The sequence below is a fragment of the Lissotriton helveticus genome, chromosome 4_1, assembly GCF_964261635.1.
Source record: "Lissotriton helveticus chromosome 4_1, aLisHel1.1, whole genome shotgun sequence".
NCBI lineage: Eukaryota > Metazoa > Chordata > Amphibia > Caudata > Salamandridae > Lissotriton > Lissotriton helveticus.
The window spans coordinates 136315161-136334779 of NC_136063.1; the positions used below are offsets into that span (position 1 = coordinate 136315161).

Consider the following 19619-nt stretch of genomic DNA (forward strand, 5'->3'; position numbering starts at 1 on the left):
ATCCTTAACTATAGTAAATACCTGTGTGCATATATTGGTATATTCAGGACACAAGGCGAGCCGGAGAATAAAGAATACTGTAGATTTGCTGCAGGGTCAAGCTTGGGAGATGGTTTGGCGTTGTGTACGTCTCGTGGATTTTTTGACGAAATTTGTAGAACACATATATTTCATCTCACTCTAACAATAAATGATAGATATTTACACATTGGAGGCACATGGCCTTAGCTAATTTGTCTAGAACTATACCTTTTTTTATTTTTGGTCTCCAGATGCCAAGTCAGCAAGTTACAGACATCTCCTCTGGCTAACCTTAGACCCCCTTAAGACACCTTCAATCCCCTTTCTTTCCACTGCTATTTTATCTCCTTTGAGTTTTTGTTCCTTGACCTTCTTTTAAAGAGTGTACTGCTTGTTCATTATTATCACACATAAAATGTATTCAGACAATTAGTATTACTGTACTCTGTGACTCAGTTTGTCTATCTCCACATTGCACCTGATTATCTGAGACTTAAATGTGATCACCCAGCAGTCCTAAGTGCAGCGTCCATGTAACTTATTAGACCAATATCGGCACACACTACAACTTCAATAAATGTTGAAGGAATTAACAGATCAATTAAAAGATGTTTGTTATCAACCTTACTCAAAGATCCCAAGCAGAATGAACTAAATTTTGCAGGCTTTGGTTGGGTTAGCTGTATAATTTCATTCATTATTAAAAAAAAGTGTCACTAACTTATTTGCGAAACATTACTCTTTGATAGCTTAAATCTGTTTTATTATTGTTTGTTCGATGTACACATACACCCACCTAGTTACAATATTTATAATGTTTTCCACAGATGATATTATTTCCATTTCTTTAAACGTGTAATAGTCCTGAAGATGGCATGTGCCATGTACTCATTTTAACAATTGGTGTTTTCCTCCAAGCTATAAAACAAACATCTGGGAATCCTTTAAATTTTATGTTTGTCATGTATTACCAGTATCTAGGGGTCAACTAATTGTTTTCTTGCATGCAGATCTGCAGATTTCTGTAGAAAAGTTTGCCATTAGCACTTTTTGATCTGCAAGATCATATTCACCCAGTACACTTTAGTATTGACTCCATGCAGCCACCGTATTTGGTGGATTCTCCATTATCGTAGTACTGTGCATCACCCCGCTATTGTCTTCATATTTGAAGTTAGGCATTACTTGCTTTGTGCCTTTTAAGATACCTGGATGTGTGTTGCTTGTTTATGCAGACGAAAATCTCTCAGGAAAGTTGAAGTGGGTGAATGTGTTGGTTCACGTTTATGCAGATAAGAATGCCTGATGCATGTTGAAGTGGGGGAATGTGTTGGCTCACGTCTATGCAGATAGGAATGCCCGGTGCACGTTGAAGGGGTGAATGTGTTGGTTCACATCTATGCAGATAAGAATGCCTGATGCACGGTGAAGTGGGTCAATGTGTTGGTTCACGTCTATGCAGATAGGAATGCCCGGTGCACATTGAAGGGGTGAATGTGTTGGTTCACGTCTATGCAGGTAAGAATGCCTGATGTATGTTGAGGTGGGTGAATGTGTTGGTTCACGTCTGTGTAGATAAGAATGCCTGATGCATGTTGAAGTGGGGAAATGTGTTGGTTCACGTTTATGCAGATAGAAATGCCCGGTGCACGTTGAAGGGGTGAATGTGTTGGTTCACGTTTATACAGATAGGAATGCCTGATGCATGTTGAAGTGGGGGAATGTGTTGGTTCACGTCTATGCAGATAGGAATGCCTGATGTATGTTGAGGTGGGTGAATGTGTTGGTTCACCTTTATGCAGATAAGAATGCCTGATGCATGTTGAAGTGGGGGAATGTGTTGGTTCACGTCTATACAGATAGGAATGCCCGGTGCACGTTGAAGAAGTGAATGTGTTGGTTCACATCTATGCAGATAAGAATGCCTGATGCACGGTGAAGTGGGTCAATGTGTTGGTTCACGTCTATGCAGATAGGAATGCCTGGTGCACGTTGAAGGGGTGAATGTGTTGGTTCACATCTATGTAGATAAGAATGCCTGATGCACGGTGAAGTGGGTCAATGTGTTGGTTCACGTCTATGCAGATAGGAATGCCCGGTGCACGTTGAAGGGGTGAATGTGTTGGTTCACGTCTATGCAGGTAAGAATGCCTGATGTATGTTGAGGTGGGTGAATGTGTTGGTTCACGTCTGTGCAGATAAGAATGCCTGATGCATGTTGAAGTGGGGGAATGTGTTGGTTCACGTTTATGCAGATAGAAATGCCCGGTGCATGTTGAAGGGGTGAATGTGTTGGTTCACGTTTATACAGATAGGAATGCCTGATGCATGTTGAAGTGGGGGAATGTGTTGGTTCACGTCTATGCAGATAGGAATGACTGGTGCACGTTGAAGGGGTGAATGCGTTCGTTCACGTCTATGCAGATAAGAATGCCTGTATGTTGAAGTGGGGGAATGTGTTGGTTCACGTCTGTGCAGATAAGAATGCCCGATGTGTGTTGAAGTGAGGGAATGTGTTGGTTCGTGTTTATGCAGATAAGAATCCCTGATGTATGTTGAAGTGGGTGAATGTGTTGGTTCACGTCTATGCAGATAAGAATGCCTGATGCATGTTGAAGTGGGTGAATGTGTTGGTTAACGTCTATGCAGATAAGAATGCCTGATGTATGTTGAAGTGGGTGAATGTGTTGGTTCGTGTTTATGCAGATAAGAATGCCTGATGCATGTTAAAGTGGGGGAATGCCTTGGTTAAGGTTAAGCAATTAAATATCGCTGATGCATGCTTGAATGGGTGAATATTTTGGTCCTTGTTTATACAGCTGAATATGCCTGATGCTTCTTTAATAGTTATACAATGGTACAACGCAGGTAAATACATTGTATGCCTTTACCACACATTTTTTTACCACGCATGTTTTTACCACAAATATGCTTTTACAATGCATGCCATTACCTTGCATTGAGCCTGATTCACAAAAGTAATCTGAGACAAAATCCTAATTTTACGACTTTCGGTATTCACAAAAGGCATTAAGGAATAGTAAAGTTAGGATTCCTAACTTTACTACTCCTTGAGACAAAATCCTAACTTTACGACATTCGGTATTCACAAAAGGCATTTAAGAGTAGTAGCGGAGCAATGAAGTGAAGTCATGTACGCACAAAATGTGGGACACAGGGCCAACCAGGACATGGACCAAGCAAAATGCGACTTATTAAGGAGCTGTATATATTAAACCATAGCGGGGCCAGGCCTCACACTAGATACGGGAAATACAGGAAGACCAGGAGGAGGGCTGAGAAGTTATTGACCTCAGATATATGATATTCTAAGGACCTCAGTGGAATGCTAAGTTACAATAATACATTTGGGGTCAAAAGGAGCCACAAAGTACCCTGCAGATCATAGGAGTGGCCATGTGCATCCCTTATCTGCAACTTCTCTTGAATCTGTTATGATCATTTAGGGTATAATTCTGCCTTTCTGCCCCTGAGGTATCACTCTCTTTCTGCTGTCTCCCTCCCATGTGCAGTTCGTGGACCTGTGCATCCTGCTGGGTTGTGACTACACTGGCAAAATCCGAGGTCTGGGACCCAAGAAGGCACTGAACCTACTTCAGAAGTACGGAAGTATCGAGGGGATCATGGAACACACTGACAAAAAGGTACAACATACACTCCGCTTGGAAGGTCCGCTTGCCGGCATGGAACATGAATGACGCAGCCCTAGTGCCCGTGTGTGAGAATAAGCATAGATAGACAATGATGACTCAGTGATACACCGTCATGCCCACTACCATGTGAAGGAACGTGGCTCTGGATTCCACGGACCCGTTGTGCTCACCACACAAAGAATTATAGTGGACCATCTGTATGACTAGAGCTCAAGTTCTGGGCAAGTCCCTCCACCATCCAGGGCCAAGACTTTCCTATGTCCACTTAATGCCTGTCTTAGATGCGGTACTGTGGCTGACCTTATAATACAGGCTATTGACTTTAGAGCAAGGACGCTACTCCAGCCTTGGCTCTCAACTCCACTCCCATGGCCAGTGGAGCCTACACATACCTGTGTCAATTAGGGTTTTAGGGTTTTACCCACTGAGTACTTACCTTCACACGTCCCAAGGGCAAGTAGCACCAGAAATACACTTAGATAGACTACTGTGGTTAAGTTAATAGTTGCATCGTTTATCACATTGCACATTTAGCAGTGAACAGGCCACTTACATAAACCGTGGAGTCTTTACTGTAAGCTAACCAAAAGCCTGTAAGCTAAACTGACTTTGGCGGGATGCACCTTAAAATCTGATGAGATGCCCGCCCACCCATCCGAACAGCACTTTCTTCTCCCTGTTATCTAGATTGTGGTATCAATGCACCCACAACCCCCAGGTCGGAGACTCCTGCATAGTCATGAAGCTGATGTTGTTTTGTAGATGAACACTAGTGACAATTGGTAGATCATTAGCTCCAAACAGAGAGTTCTCAATGTATCCACCACCAAGTGTTTGGTACATAAGCACAGGTGGTACAAGCCTCTTCCACACTGCACATGTCCAGACCTAAGTCCTACTGTTATATGCATATGTTAAAAAAGCAGACTGTGCATACTCAGTCTACCATGAGTAAGGCAATAGGCATGTCTAGTTTAGCCATGCGTGAACGCACCTTGCCATTTGATAAAAATATTTTTAATTCCCTGGTGTCATATGTCAGAGGTGAGATGATAACTTGAAGGTGAAAGACATTCTGACCAGGCTCTACACTGCAGAAAATATGTGGGACCTGATGCATTAAGCTTTTTTGTGTTTTCAAATGGCCCAATTCACAGAATCAGCATTTTTGAGGCTGCAAAAAGCAATGTTTTCCAAATACCAAATTGGAATAGGATGCATTAATGTTTTGTGACAGAATTCAGGTTACAAAATAATAATTTACCGACCACAAACATGTAGTCGTAACCCATTCGCAAATGGGAAGGGGGCCTATGGGTGCCCCTTCACCTTTGTGAAGGTAAAAACTAATTCTGTAAGACGAGGCAGTGCGGTCCACAAGACCACTGGGTTTCCGTAAACAAACACACACAAAAATTAAAGAAACTTTTTTTTAACACACTCTGTTCTCATGTACAGCAAAAGTTTGCATTAAAAAAAAATCACAGAAATGGTGGTTTGCTAACCTCGGCCGGCCACCATCCCTGTGAAGAAAGTTGTCATTTTAATGAATAATTTCTAGTGGGTGTCAAATTGATATTCAAGGGATAGGTCGATTTTAAACCCACTAGAAATTATTAATTTAAAATTAAATCTTTCATATGTTAGTAATTGCGGTTTCCAGATTGTGATTCAGTAAAAATCTCAATTTAGAAATCACAATTACTAATCTTGATGCATCTGGCTCGTGGTACTGAGCTGGAGGCTGAAGCACAGCACAACATTGCACATACTTTGAAATCAACTTGCAGATCCACTGTTGTCAGAGCCTTCTTACTTATTTCAAAAGTAGCCAGGTTGGGTGATGTCATCTCTTTTATTTATTTTTTCTATTGTTTTATTTCCTTGGTGATTGTCTTTGATAGAGTTGAAGTAACACGGCTCAGCCTTCTTCACCTCAATACATAATGGTTTTCAGAAGGTATGTTATTGAGTGAAAGTCTTGTATCAACTAGTGAAGTATTGTCTCCTGTCCCACCCCAAGGTGCCATGCTTGCACCACATTGTGTCACATGTGTAGAAGGTGTGTTCCAGAGTTAAAGTCTTCTGTCTCACTCTGATCTCTCACACTTGGTGGAAGATGTGTCCTAAAGTCTTGTCTCTTGCCACATGTTGTCGTACTTGAGAGGAGCTGTAGACTGAAAGTCTTTTGTCCCCGTTCTCCGACAGAAGCTTCCTCTCCCTGATGACTGGCGCTTTGAAGAAGCCCGAGCGCTCTTTCTTCAGCCCCGTGTCGTGGACGCCTCGCGGGTTCACCTGGAGTGGACAGAACCAGACGAGGAGAAGCTGGTCCAGTTTCTTTCACACCAGAAGCACATGAAGTAGGTGGTCTTGCTTTCTCACTTCACTTCGATCTGTCCACCACTGTCGTTTGTAAAGAGATATTGCCTCCGGAATTGGTGGCGCAGAATTGCTGAAGATGTTCTTCGTGTCCGGAGGAACAGTGGGTGATTCAGTGTGAGCACAGAAAAAAAGACACAATTTATGAGAAGCTAAATCAAAAAAGAAGTAACTTCAGAATGAACAAATAACTGATCGAAGAATGAGCCCAGCTAGCTAAAGTATTAAGCATGGGCGGGTAGCATCTAAACACTGAAGAACATGAGAGGAAGTAGACTAGGCCCCCGCTAGCCATAAGGGCTGATTTTGTATTCTTATTTCCATGTTAGATGTGATAAAATAGACCCCTCTTATCTTGATCTGTGCTCCGGATCACTGACATAATATCGAGGGACATAATATTGAGTAGCAAAAATATCGTTGACAAAATATCGACAGACAGAATATCGCGTTTGTATCTACAAACAGGTAAGTACAAAAATATCGAGTACAAAATATCGTTTACAAAAATATAGTTTAGTAAAATATCGACTTTATTAAAAACAGTGTTAAATTAAATTAATATTAAAAATTAATTACTCAAATATACTTAAAAATACTTACATTACCTTATAATAATTAAATAATTAATGAAAGTTATAAAACAATTTTTACAGTCATATTTGTTAAAACATATATATATAGTAACATAATATAATTAAATAATAATCAATATTATTACCGTAGGATAGCGGAAGTGTAAAAATTACTATTCCCACTCCAGAGAGTCAACAGTAGGGAAAGCGTTGGATAGCGTAGGGGTTAAAATTACTATTCCCACTCCAGTGAGTGGAACAGTAGGGATAGCGTTGGATAGCGTAGGGGTAAAAATTACTATTCCCACTCCAAAGAGTGCAACAGTAGGGAAAGTGTTGGATAGCGTAGGGGTAAAAATTACTATTCCCACTCCAGTGAGTGCAACAGTAGGGAAAGCATTGGATAGCGTAGGGGTAAAAATTACTATTCCCACTCCAGTGAGTGCAACAGTAGGGAAAGCATTGGATAGCGTAGGGGTAAAAATTACTATTCCCACTCCAGTGGGTGCAACAGTAGGGAAAGCGTTGGATAGCATAGAGTTAAAATTACTATTCCCACTCCAGTGGGTGTAACAGTAGGGAAAGCGTTGGATAGCGTAGAGGTAAAAATTACTATTCCCACTCCAGTGGGTGCAACATTAGGGAAAGCGTTGGATAGCGTAGGGGTAAAAATTACTATTCCCACTCCAGTGAGTGCAACAGTAGGGAAAGCGTTGGATAGCGTAGGGGAGAAAATTACTATTCCCACTCCAAAGAGTGCAACAGTAGGGAAAGCGTTGGATAGCGTAGGTGTAAAAATTACTATTTCCACTCCAAAGAGTGCAACAGTAGGGAAAGAATTGGATAGCGTAGGGGTTAAAATTACTATTCCCACTCCAAAGAGTGCAACAGTAGGGAAAGCGTTGGATAGCGTAGAGGTAAAAATTACTATTCCCACTCCAGTGGGTGCAACAGTAGGGAAAGCGTTGGATAGCGTAGGGGTAAAAATTACTATTCCTACTCCAGTGAGTGCAACAGTAGGGAAAGCGTTGGATAGCGTAGAGGTAAAAATTACTATTCCCACTCCAGTGGGTGCAACAGTAGGGAAAGCGTTGGATAGCGTAGGGGTAAAAATTACTATTCCCACTCCAGTGAGTGCAACAGTAGGGAAAGCGTTGGATAGCGTAGAGGTAAAAATTACTATTCCCACTCCAGTGGGTGCAACAGTAGGGAAAGCGTTGGATAGCGTAGGGGTAAAAATTACTATTCCCACTCCAGTGAGTGCAACAGTAGGGAAAGCGTTGGATAGCGTAGGGGTAAAAATTACTATTCCCACTCAAAAGAGTGCAACAGTAGGGAAAGCGTTGGATAGCGTAGGGGTTAAAATTACTATTCCCACTCCAAAGAGTGCAACAATAGGGAAAGCGTTGGATAGCGTAGGGGTAAAAATTACTATTCCCACTCCAGAGAGTGCAACAGTAGGGAAAGTAAATACTTCATATATTATTTAAAAAAATATAAATTAATATCTATAAAAAATGTATTTAAAGTAATTACCAATTTAATATTACAATTAATCAATTAAAATTACAAATTAAAATTAATTATTACTATTAGTTACCTATTAATCCAAATTAATTACAAATTACAAATTAATTAACAATTAAAACTTATTTAACAATTATTTCAAATTAAATACAATTAAATAAATTGAATTATTTAATTAATTATAAATAAATTACTTCCCACCCTATTCCCCTATAAATCCACAACCTGCTACAGAAAATAAATTAGTAAAATTACCATAATTAGCAATTAATCAATTAAATAAAATTAATTGGCAATTAAAATGTAAGTAAATACCCATGAAAAATTAATTAACAATTAATTCTAAAAAAAATACCAATAAATATTTTTACATATTTAATTAATTATAATTAAATTACTTCCCACCCTATTCCACTATAAACCCACAACCCGCTACAGAAAATAAATTAGTAAAATTAACATAATTAGCAATTAATCAATTAATTAAAATGAATTGCCAATTAAAATTTAATTAATTACCAAATATAAATTAATTAACAATTAATTAAAAATGAATACCAATAAATACATTTACATATTTAATTAATTATAATTAAATTACTTCCCACCCTATTCCCCTATAAACCCACAACCCGCTACAGAATTTAATTACGCAAAAATGTAAAAAACCTATTTCATTATTTAAAATTAATTATAACATAAATACACAATTTTCACACATATAATAACATTAAAAACACTATAAAAAATTCAATACTATTCAAAATTCGATAATTTTAATAACCTATATTATATACTTCGATATTTTAACTTTCTATATTTTTTACATTCGATATTACATTACTTACCTTAAAAACGATATTTTTGATGTCTATATTCTGTCCATTCGATATTTTGTCCAGTCTATATTTTGAACTCGATATTATGTCCATTCGATATTTTGTAGTGGATATCATGTCTGTTTACCCTGTGCTCCTTATGTTTCTGCATTTAATCACCATTTCTGTGAAATATGGCTTGGTGGTGCTAAAGAGGAACCGCTACGTACAAGCCGTGTCTCATGATCTCAAATTCTAGTGCCACACATGTACGGTGGTCAATTACTAGATTCATACTACAGACACTGTTAAAAGTCTACATCTTCTCAACTCGATGATAGTGATTGAAGTTATTGTCTCTTTCTTGGTAAGATTGTCAATGCGAACCTTGCACCCTCTTGGTAAGTCACCTATGCACAGTAGCTGATCTATATTTATTTTCTGGAGATGTGACCTCCAGAACTGGTCCAGAGCTCTGGGTGGGCCTAGCAAATGATGTCTAGTAGGCGTGTAAGATATTCACAAAATTAGCTTGTGACACGTTCTTTAATTTTTCGTTTAAACTTTTCTAAGTTAATAAAGGTTTCAAAATTACAAAAATTAAAAGTAACAGATGAAAACTCCTACAGAAAATAGGTTTCGCAGAGAAAAAAGCTGCAGAATTTTCAGGAGAATTTTCCTGGCAAAAGGAGTTTTTGTGGCACATCTCTTCTGGCAAAAAATGTTTTTCCCAGGGACATTTCAGCTCTAGGCAATGATTTAAAAAGTCTAAACAAATCTACAAATGGCTAGTTTTGAAGTAAGGGTGGTAAAAGGTGAAGTTGACGCTTGATAAACACAGGAAGACATTTTTGGTTGTTATTGATTTGGCAGTATTTATGTAACGTAGCATGATATATGGAGCACACTTCCTGGTGTGATTGTTGTATGGTATATAGGGGTACTACCAAGACTACAGTATGGAGGAGAACAACAGCTGCCTTAGTTGTCTGTTGTTCCTTCTGACCATATATGATTCAGGGTACTGGACTTAACTCCACCCCAACAAGGTATGTTGTGTAAGTGAGGTGAAGATAGGGCTTCTGTGCCATGCCGGTAGCTTTGCTTATCCATAGGCGGCTGGTAGTGTGCGGCTGAGGGACCTAAGACCATGTAAGGGGGAGGGAAGGAGAAAGAACTTTGCAAATAGAGACAGGAAGAAAGGAAAATGAAAGAAGAGAAGGTGGGTCCAGTGACACTACATGGATGGAAGGAGTGTAGTGTTGGGAAGGGAGCAGATTGGAGGATAGAGAAGATAGGAAAGAGAGAAAGGACATGAAACACAAGGGTTTCCAGGGGGAGATAAAAGCGCCTGTGATAAAGTGAGCATTCAAGGACTGCAGGGAGATTGAGGCTAATGAGGAAAGGAGAAAAAGAGAGATGAGGCTGGAAAGAGCACAGAGAGAGGGTGTGTGAGAGAGTGGAGCTCGAGAACACTGGATGGAGAGGAAAGAAAGGGAGATATCCAAAGACAGAAACAAGAAACAGAGGAGGCAGGCACATAGAAAATAGAAGAGAGAGAGTTTGGAAACTGGCTGGTTATTATCAATGTTCTTTTGGTACCTCAATAAAGAGCTTCAATTGATGATAAGATGTGTCTTGGGTCTAGGGAGGCGCGAGTCCGCAGCAGAATGGAAAACATGCGTAAGACCCAGTTGAAGAAGAGGAAGGCCCTGGAGAAGACGCAGAGCCCCGAGAAGCGACAGAGGACGATGGGAGAGTTCTTCTCCGTAAAGAAGAGTGCCAAACCGGTGAGTGTGGAGCAGGATTATAGGACATGGGGGAGCCATGGACATCATTTAGGGGTCGCCAGGGGTCGCAGCTGCAACACTTGGCTTGCCCTTTGCTACCTCTAGCACCGCCTTTGCAATCTTTTGCCTTAGAGGTGGCAGAATCAGTGCCAGGAACACAGGGGAAGCTGGGGCTCTACTCTGTTTATTTTCTGTACATTTGTTATTACTAATAGTGAGTAAATAAAATATATTATTCACTAATACTGTAATAAAAATGGACTCCAATAAGTTAGAATATGCCCTTTCATGGCAGCTGAGTTAAGTAAAAAATGCTTTTAAATGTATGGTGCGTGCGTGCTTGCGAGTGAGTGCGTGTTTATGTGTGAGTGAGTGTCTATGTGTGAATTTGTGTTTATGTGTTTATGTGTAAGTATGTGTGTGTGAGTGAAAGTGGAGGTCAAAGGGCATGTGATGTCACTTCCGCTACCCCAGGCATTTCGGTGAATTGACTTCCAAGGGGGAGCTCATCAAGAAAGCCACACACCAGGCAAAATGAGTGCGAAAGAGGGCAGGAATCAGTGTGCGAGTACTTCTTCAACACAAAGTAGACAACTGTTGAAAGTATCTGTGAAACCTCCATCTGTTTGTTCAGCAAGGGGTTACCCAGCTTTGATACCACACATTGAGATGGAGCTCTGCTTCTACCAGTCCGGCGGGCTCTCCGCTCAACCAATAGCTGCAAATAACCCCCTTCATGTGAATGCAGTGACCACTTGTTCATCTTTTGAGGAGGGGTTTTTCCTACCAGAGTCATTTGGCAGAATGTAGGGGCGAGGAAGCATAACTTTGTCGTATTGAAATTCCTTTATCACTTTTTTTTGCTATTGGCGAAGTTAAGAGAGCTTCATATGATCACCACTTGAAAGCTGTGAGTGGACTTGTGGGCAGGGACCTAAGTAAAAAAAAATAGAGAAATTAAGTGAGTGATGTGTCACCCATGTCTGCCTCTTCCTGCAGGACTCCAAACCACAAAGAGTTGACGTGCAGCAGACGTTTGTGGGAGAGAAGAACCACTCACATTGTCCGCAGCCCGCTAGTTCCTAAGATGACGTCACTTTGGGTGCGACGCAGGAGGCGGCTCCAGTAAGCGGGAACAGACTGGAACAGCCCATGGATGGAGGGGTGCTCTTGACACCACAATGGCAGTGCCAGACAGACATTGGTGCACATAATGAAGCAACCCCTTGTGTACTGTAAAAGTTGAAGAACCATATGGTTCCAAAATCATCTTTTTTATATTTTTTTTAATGACTTCCATCTTTGAAATGGACTGCTTGTTCCTATTTTTTGCTGCTGGCCCTCAGCAGATGTGAAAGCACAAGCCAGGGGTGCCAAGGTTCCTATTGCATCTTTTACTTGGAGTGAATGGAATCGGGCACAGACAAAGGCAGCGGGGGCGCCACTGAGCTGCACAGACTGAGGCATCGGTGCAGACTGAGATGGCATGCAATAGACTTGTACCTCACACAATCTCATGCCTCCTAGGTATATCCCAGTAGGAGATATAAAAGTGACAGGTGTGGTACATATCCTGCTGATGGAACTACATTTACCCAACCACATATACAGCGTATTGAGCGTTAAGAACTCTCTAGAAGCAAACAACACTGCACACACCGGCCATATAATTGGGGCATCAAAATGCTTCCAGCGTTGCCAACACATACTATCCACCACCTTACAACAGTAGAAGTCAGAACATACACACAACAAAGCACAACTATACAGTTAACTGGTGATTAAGGATTTTCAAGAGCACTTTCCACCATCAGTTACGTACAACGCATAGAAATTGGCGCGCAATGGGCATCTGTATCAACAGAGGAACAACGTAAGCAGTTTGGTACAGTCCTCCCACCTCACTCACTAAAAAAAATACTACAGATGTTTAAAACTGACATACTCGCCCTACTGACTGCCCACCTCCACAAAACAAATTACCAACATGCACCAACTACCAAAAGGTACCACAGTGCCTGTCCAAATAACAATTAACAATACACAAATCAAAGAACATATTTCATGTGATGGTCATATTAAATGTTTATCATGAAGTCTGCATGTGAGAGAGAGAGAAAACGAGAGGCAGAAGGACAGAAAGCAACAATGTGGCACGAAACATTATAAAATCTGGGTGTCTTTCTATATGTTCTCATGTTTTTCATCGATGGAAACCTGTAACTTATTGGAATGGCAATTGTATCTTACTGGTGAGGTACAGATCTTCAATCCATTGGTAATCATTGAATACATCATGATAACATATGAGGATAAGTGCACATTCCACAGCACAGCAGTGCATAGTATGTGTATTGGAGTATATCTTGATACAATTAATAGAACCATTGCCACACACTGTAACAATATATTCTATGCCATCAGTACCACAGTGCGGCATAACACATTATATATGTTATCTTCTAAGTGCCTATGGTATTGGAGACACATTCCTTGCTCACTTTAAGAAGTCCAGAGAGTGAGGTCACAGTGGACCACACCTACCCCTGGATTTGTTGTACACACCATATATAATCAGTGTTTGTATTGGACTGGTTGTCAGTTCGAGGTTAGTTGCTGCATGTAAAGGAAATAGCGCATCCTAAAATATTTTGGGTTGATGTTGCCACATTTATTGATGGTTAAGAGAGTTGTTGCTTTTATCACCTCGATCGGAACACAGAAAGAAACATTCTATGAGGCTGCAGTCACAAAAGTACTTATGACAATCTTGACCACCAAGGCAGTCCTTCCTGTATGATGGCAAAGATTCTAAAAATGCTGCTGGCAGCCAACCCTTGCATCGTCGAAGCACTTATCAATCATTAAACCTAATGAGGGACCAGGAGTGTGTCTGGCTGGTGGCTTCTTTAAGAACATTTTTGCTCTGCGACCTAAGTCTCACCTTGATGAAGTTGACCATAACATTCAAGTATCTGCTCCACAGAGCCATTAAAAAGAAAGGACTACTCATGCCAGCTAGGGGCCAGCTCCAGCTCCAACACAACTGACAAGTGTTTCCCCATAATGTTTTCAAAATATATCAAATGTACTGGTGGTTGTTCATGCGTGCCAGTACAGACATGTGAACTTCTGTGGACTAGTGAAAGTCATGTAAAATGTTAGGATGTAATTTTTAAACTGTTTACAAATATACTGTATAGTTTTCTAAATACTGCTTGTCTTTAATAAGGTAAAAACCTATGTGCTGCACTTAAGACTGGGTATGTCGAGCCACTGTATCAGAATAAAAAGATGGATGGCTCTTCAGATCAGTAAATAAAATAGGCAACTAATTTCCATTAAAAAAAAATATGTACTTTTTGTCATGCAATATTATTGTGGGTGTGTGGAAAACCTGATTGATGTTATTAGTCAGCCTTAGCTGTATTCTGTGTGTGATTTTTCATGAATGAATTTAAAATTTACGGCCTGTAAATAAGCATTGACTCCTGTCTGTTGAAACACGTATACATGGGTAGTTGACCCAAAGCAAGCACATATGTTACCTTGGTGTGTCCACCTTACAGTGAGGACCCCTGGCGACCCGGGACTGAGGCTGATCACAAACCCTGAATAGGGCCAAACGGGCATGACTACGGCAACCAGTGCAGCTGAGGTTCACAAGGACCTGAAGCAAATTGTTTGGGAATTGTGGTAGGGAAGATACATTTTTCCAGATGCAGTGGTTATATTGAGGTTGAATCGTTAGGTAAGTGTTGAGGTTGCACACTAGTGATCTTTTAGATTAATCAAAAGTAGATGATATTTCTCAAGGCATTTATTTCTTCAATCCTTTCTTTAATCCTGGAATTCCCTTGAGCCGAATGTAGGAGCCGCCATTCAATTTTGTTTGGCTTAGTTTCAGGTGCAATTCCTGCCCTCTAGATATCAGCATCTTCCTTCTAATAATGTCATCCCCGGGACATAGCTGTTTGCTGTGACTTGGTGGGAGCTTTGACAGCTCCCACCCAGCCGCGACAAACTGTCCGCTTTCAGCAAGCGAGTGCTGTGAAAATGCTCTTGCATGCTGGAAGCGGAGCTTTAGTTTGTTTCCCTGCCTGCTGTCAAGTGAGCAGGAAAACAGACAAATTGCTTTCACACACATGGAGCTGCATGTTCAGCAGCCCTCTGTGTGTGAAAGCAATGCAGGCTCCGGAAGCTGCCGAGATCTGTCTTGGACCACGGGGGCCTTGAGACTCCTCCTGCAGTCCTGGGGGAAGAGGGGAAAGAGGCAAAATAAAGGTTAGAAACAAGCAGAAAGAGGCAGAATCAAGGTAAAAAACGAGCAGAACGAAGCAGAATAAAGTGCAGCGATGAGAAGAAAGAGGAAAGATGATGGTAAGAAACAAGCAGAAAGAGGCAGAATAAAGGTCTGAAACAAGCAGAAAGAGGCAAAATAAAGGTCAGCAATGAGCAGAAAGAGGCAATATTAAGGTCGGAAACAAGCAGAAAAAGGCAGAATAAAGGTCAGAAACTAGCATACAGAGGGAAAATAAAGGTCAGCAAAGAGCAAAGAGACAAAATAGAGGACAGCAACGAGCACAAAGAGGCAAAATAGAGGCCTGCAACGAGCAAAAAGAGGCAAAATCAAGGTCAGCAATGAGCAGCAAGAGGAAGAATAAAGGTCAGCACCCAGCAGAAAGAGGCAAAATGAAATCCAGCAATGAGCAGAAAGAGGCAGAATTGGGATTAGAAATTAGCAGAAAGTGGCAAAATAGAGGTCAGGAATGAGCAGTAAGAGGCTAAATAAAAGTCAGCTATGAGCAAAAAGAGGAAAAACACCCCAGGCACTCAGCGGCATGAATCAGCTCAAGCGCGTTCTCTCTGCCAGTGCTCCTGCCAAAAATCCAAACACATGGGAGTATAAGACAATATACCATCCACTGCAGGTCCCTTATAGCAGGACCTCCAGTTTATTGGGCTTATGAAGTGCCTGCTATAGCAAGACTTCTGCCCTTATCCACCTACCTTAATAATTGCTAGATCTCAGATTGAAGTTTCATTAAAATCTAAAAAACAGGATGTGGGAGGGGTTAACTTCTTTTTTATACAAATGAGGGTGAAGAGTAAGTCGGCCATCTTGGAAGGATGAAAAGCTAGTAGGCTAACTTTTGGCTTTGGAGTTTCCTGTCAGGTAGCCTAATGTTTTTTCTTTATTGAGATCTGCAATGTACAATCACACACATAAGCGCCTGGTAAGATACAGCATTTCAAATGGTTAAAAGTAGGTCAATAATAAGAAAGAGCATAACACAACATTAAACAAGGTACAGAGTACTTCCGCCAAATTTGGTGACAATTGTGCCCATTGTGGACCTCATCAAGTACAATGGATGGTATAGAGTCAAAATATCGAGTTTTTAATATCGACTAGACATAATATCGAGTTAAAAATATAGAATGGACATAATATCGACTAGACATAATATAGACAACAAAAATATCGACTAGAAAATTTTAATATCGAATAGAATGGACATAATATCGAATCAAAAATATAGAATGGACATAATATCGACTAGACATAATATAGACAACAAAAATATAGAATTTAAGGTAAGTTAATATTATTTTTTATTTTTTGTGTGATATAATTCTGTAGCGGGTTGTGGGTATTATAGGGGAATAGGGTGGGAAGTAATTTAATTATAATTAATTAAATATGTTAATTTATTTATTGTTATTTATTTAGAATTAATTGTTAATTAATTATTAATTGGTAATTAATTAAAATATAATTGGTAATTCATTTTAATTGATTAATTGATAAATATGTTAATTTTAGTAAATTATTTTCTGTGGTGGGTTGTGGGTTTATAGGGGAATAGGGTGGGAAGTCATTTAATTATAATTAATTAAATATGTGAATTTATTTAATGTTATTTATTTAGAATTAATTGTTAATTATTTATTAATTGGTAATTAATTAAAATATAATTGGTAATTAATTTTAATTGATTAATTGATAAATATGTTAATTTTAGTAATTTATTTTCTGTAGTGGGTTGTGGGTTTATAGGGGAATAGGGTGGGAAGTAATTTAATTATAAATAATTAAATATGTTAATTTATTTATTGTTATTTATTTTGAATTAATTGTTAATTAATTATTAATTGGTAAATAATTAAAATATAATCAGTAAATAATTTTAATTGATTAATTGATAAATATGTTAATTTTAGTAATTGATATTCTGTAGCGGGTTGTGGGTTTATAGGGGAATAGGGTGGGAAGTAATTTAATTGTAAGTAATTATATTTATTACATATTTTTTTGTGTCTTTTTTATTTATTTGTATATTGTAAATTAATTTATTGGTAATTGGTAAACAATTAGTATTAGTAGGTAATTTTTATTATTAGTTAATTTTTATTTGTAATTTTAATTGATTAATTAATATATTTCATAACATTTTAAAATAATTTAATTATTTTGTAATTGAAATTAATATTTATTTAATTTATATTTATATATGAAGTATTTACTTTCCCTACTATTGCACTCACTGGAGTGGGAATAGTAATTTTTATCCCTACGCTATCCAACGCTTTCCCTACTGTTGCACTCACTGGAGTGGGAATAGTAATTTTTACCCCTACGCTATCCAACGTTTTCCCTACTGTTGCACTCTCTGGAGTTGGAATAGTAATTTTTACCCCGACGCTATCCAACGCTTTCCCTACTGTTGCACTCTCTGGAGTAGGAATAGTAATTTTTACCCCTACGCTATCCAACACTTTCCCTACTGTTGCACTCACTGGAGTGGGAATAGTAATTTTTACCCCTACGCTATCCAACGCTTTCTCTACTGTTGCACGCACTGGAGTGGGAATAGTAATGTTTATCTCTACGCTGTCCAACGCTTTCCCTACTGTTGTAGACACTGGAGTGGGAATAGTAATTTTTACCCCTACGCTATCCAACGCTTTCCCTACTGTTGCTTTCTCTGGAGTTGGAATAGTAATTTTTACCCCTACGCTATCCAACGCTTTCCCTACTGTTGCACTCACTGGAGTGGGAATAGTAATTTTTATCTCTACGCTGTCCAACGCTTTCCCTACTAATGCACTCTTTGGAGTAGGAATAGTAATTTTTATCCCTACGCTATCCAACGCTTTCCCTACTGTTGCACTCACTGGAGTGGGAATAGTAATTTTTACTCCTACGCTGTCCAACACTTTCCCTACTGTTGCACTCACTGGAGTGGGAATAGTAATTTTTACCCTTACGCTATCCAACGCTTTCCCTACTGTTGCGCTCACTGGAGTGGGAATAGTAATTTTTAACCTTACGCTATCCAACGCTTTCCCTACTGTTGCGCTCTCTGGAGTGGGAATAGTAATCTTTATCCCTACGCTATCCAACGCTTTCCCTACTGTTGCACTCTCCGGAGTGTGAATAGTAAATGTAACCCTCTCGCTATCCTACGGGAAAAATATTGTATATGTTTTTTTAATAATATGTATATATATATATGTTTTAAAAAAAATTTTTAAGTTACATTAATTATTTATTAATTTTAAGTTTATTTTAAGTATGTTTAAATTAATTATATTTATTAATATATTACTTTAAAATTACTTTTAAGATATTTAAAAAATTCGATATTTTGACTGTCTATATTTTTTCCTATCGATATTTTGGAGTCGATATTTTTGTACTTACCTGTTTGTAGATAGGAAGTAGATATTCTGGCAGTCGATATTTTGACTGTCGATATTCTGTCAGTGATCCACAGTCGATCTTACAATTCTTACTGTGGCTAGAAGCATGCATATTTTCTAACAATCACTTACATTGAATAGCAATCCGCACCTCATCCCAGCCTCCCAGTTCAATATACTGTTCAGGTGTAACTTCGTAAGAGTTTCAGTCACCGTCCAGGGGATATGTCTGTAAGTAGCTCTTCAGTGGTTGCCAAATGTCTCGTGGGGTTGAGGTTAGTGGCAGTAATGTAGACTATATGTCGCTCATTGTGTCGCAGTGAACCAGGACTCGGAGCCAGGCCTTTACAGTTGGTGTTTATGCTCTGCCCCCAGTGTAGGGAGATCTGATGCTTAGCGATTAACAGAGCGATTGCTGTGAATCGTCTTATACTTTTCTTCAAAGGCTGAACATACCCCAGCAACGCTGTCAATGGTGCAGAGTTTAAGGTCTGTTCGACCATGAGAGATAGGTGCCGGAAGATCTCCCCCCAGTATGCCAGAATTGGCCCGCAATTCCATGCAAGATGTGAGGAATCGGCATAAGCAGCAGCGCACCTAGCACACGCTTGTGCGGCGCTGGGATGCATCTTGGCCAACAATTGTGAGGTTATATATACACAGTGTATGTATTTAAAGTGTAGGAGTTTATGGCAATGATTATTCGATATATAACGTGTCTGCGCGCGGCAATATTGCCATATTTTGTCAGTCCTTGGTAGACCTAGATCCCGTACCCAGGCTGCACGCGCCTTGGCACAAACTGCAGGGTGGAGAGTCAACGATATAGACATGAAACCAAATGGGATCCGTCCGGTGAAGCTATAACTAGCGTGAGAGGGGAAAAATCAGCCGGCTCCCTAGCAGTGTCCAGAATCCAGGGAGACTAATGTTCATTGTGTAAATACTGTCGCGAGGAAGACGGACGAGGAGGTAATGCAAGGACTGCCTTCACCTCGAGGTTTAACACCTAATTTTTGCCCGGCTTATACTGGGCCTTTGTATGAGATGAAATCTTTTCCCACTGTACTTCAACTAAAGCGCAACAATTTTCGAGGCCCTCCACCCCAAGCAATAAGATGTGTTTTA

At 39.6% G+C, this 19619-nt stretch overlaps 1 protein-coding gene across 1 annotated transcript in view; it reads left to right on the top strand.

Annotated features, from left to right (window-relative positions):
• Positions 1–14147, top strand: part of LOC144828418 (putative flap endonuclease 1 homolog) — a 96380-nt gene extending 82233 nt beyond the window's left edge. The window contains exons 9-12 of the mRNA XM_078686545.1: positions 3555–3686; positions 5904–6055; positions 10643–10784; positions 11784–14147. Of these exons, the coding sequence (XP_078542671.1) occupies positions 3555–3686; positions 5904–6055; positions 10643–10784; positions 11784–11870 (513 nt within the window). The 3' untranslated portion in view covers positions 11871–14147. The remainder of the gene's footprint in view (positions 1–3554; positions 3687–5903; positions 6056–10642; positions 10785–11783) is intronic.
• Positions 14148–19619: the final 5472 nt, after the last annotated feature.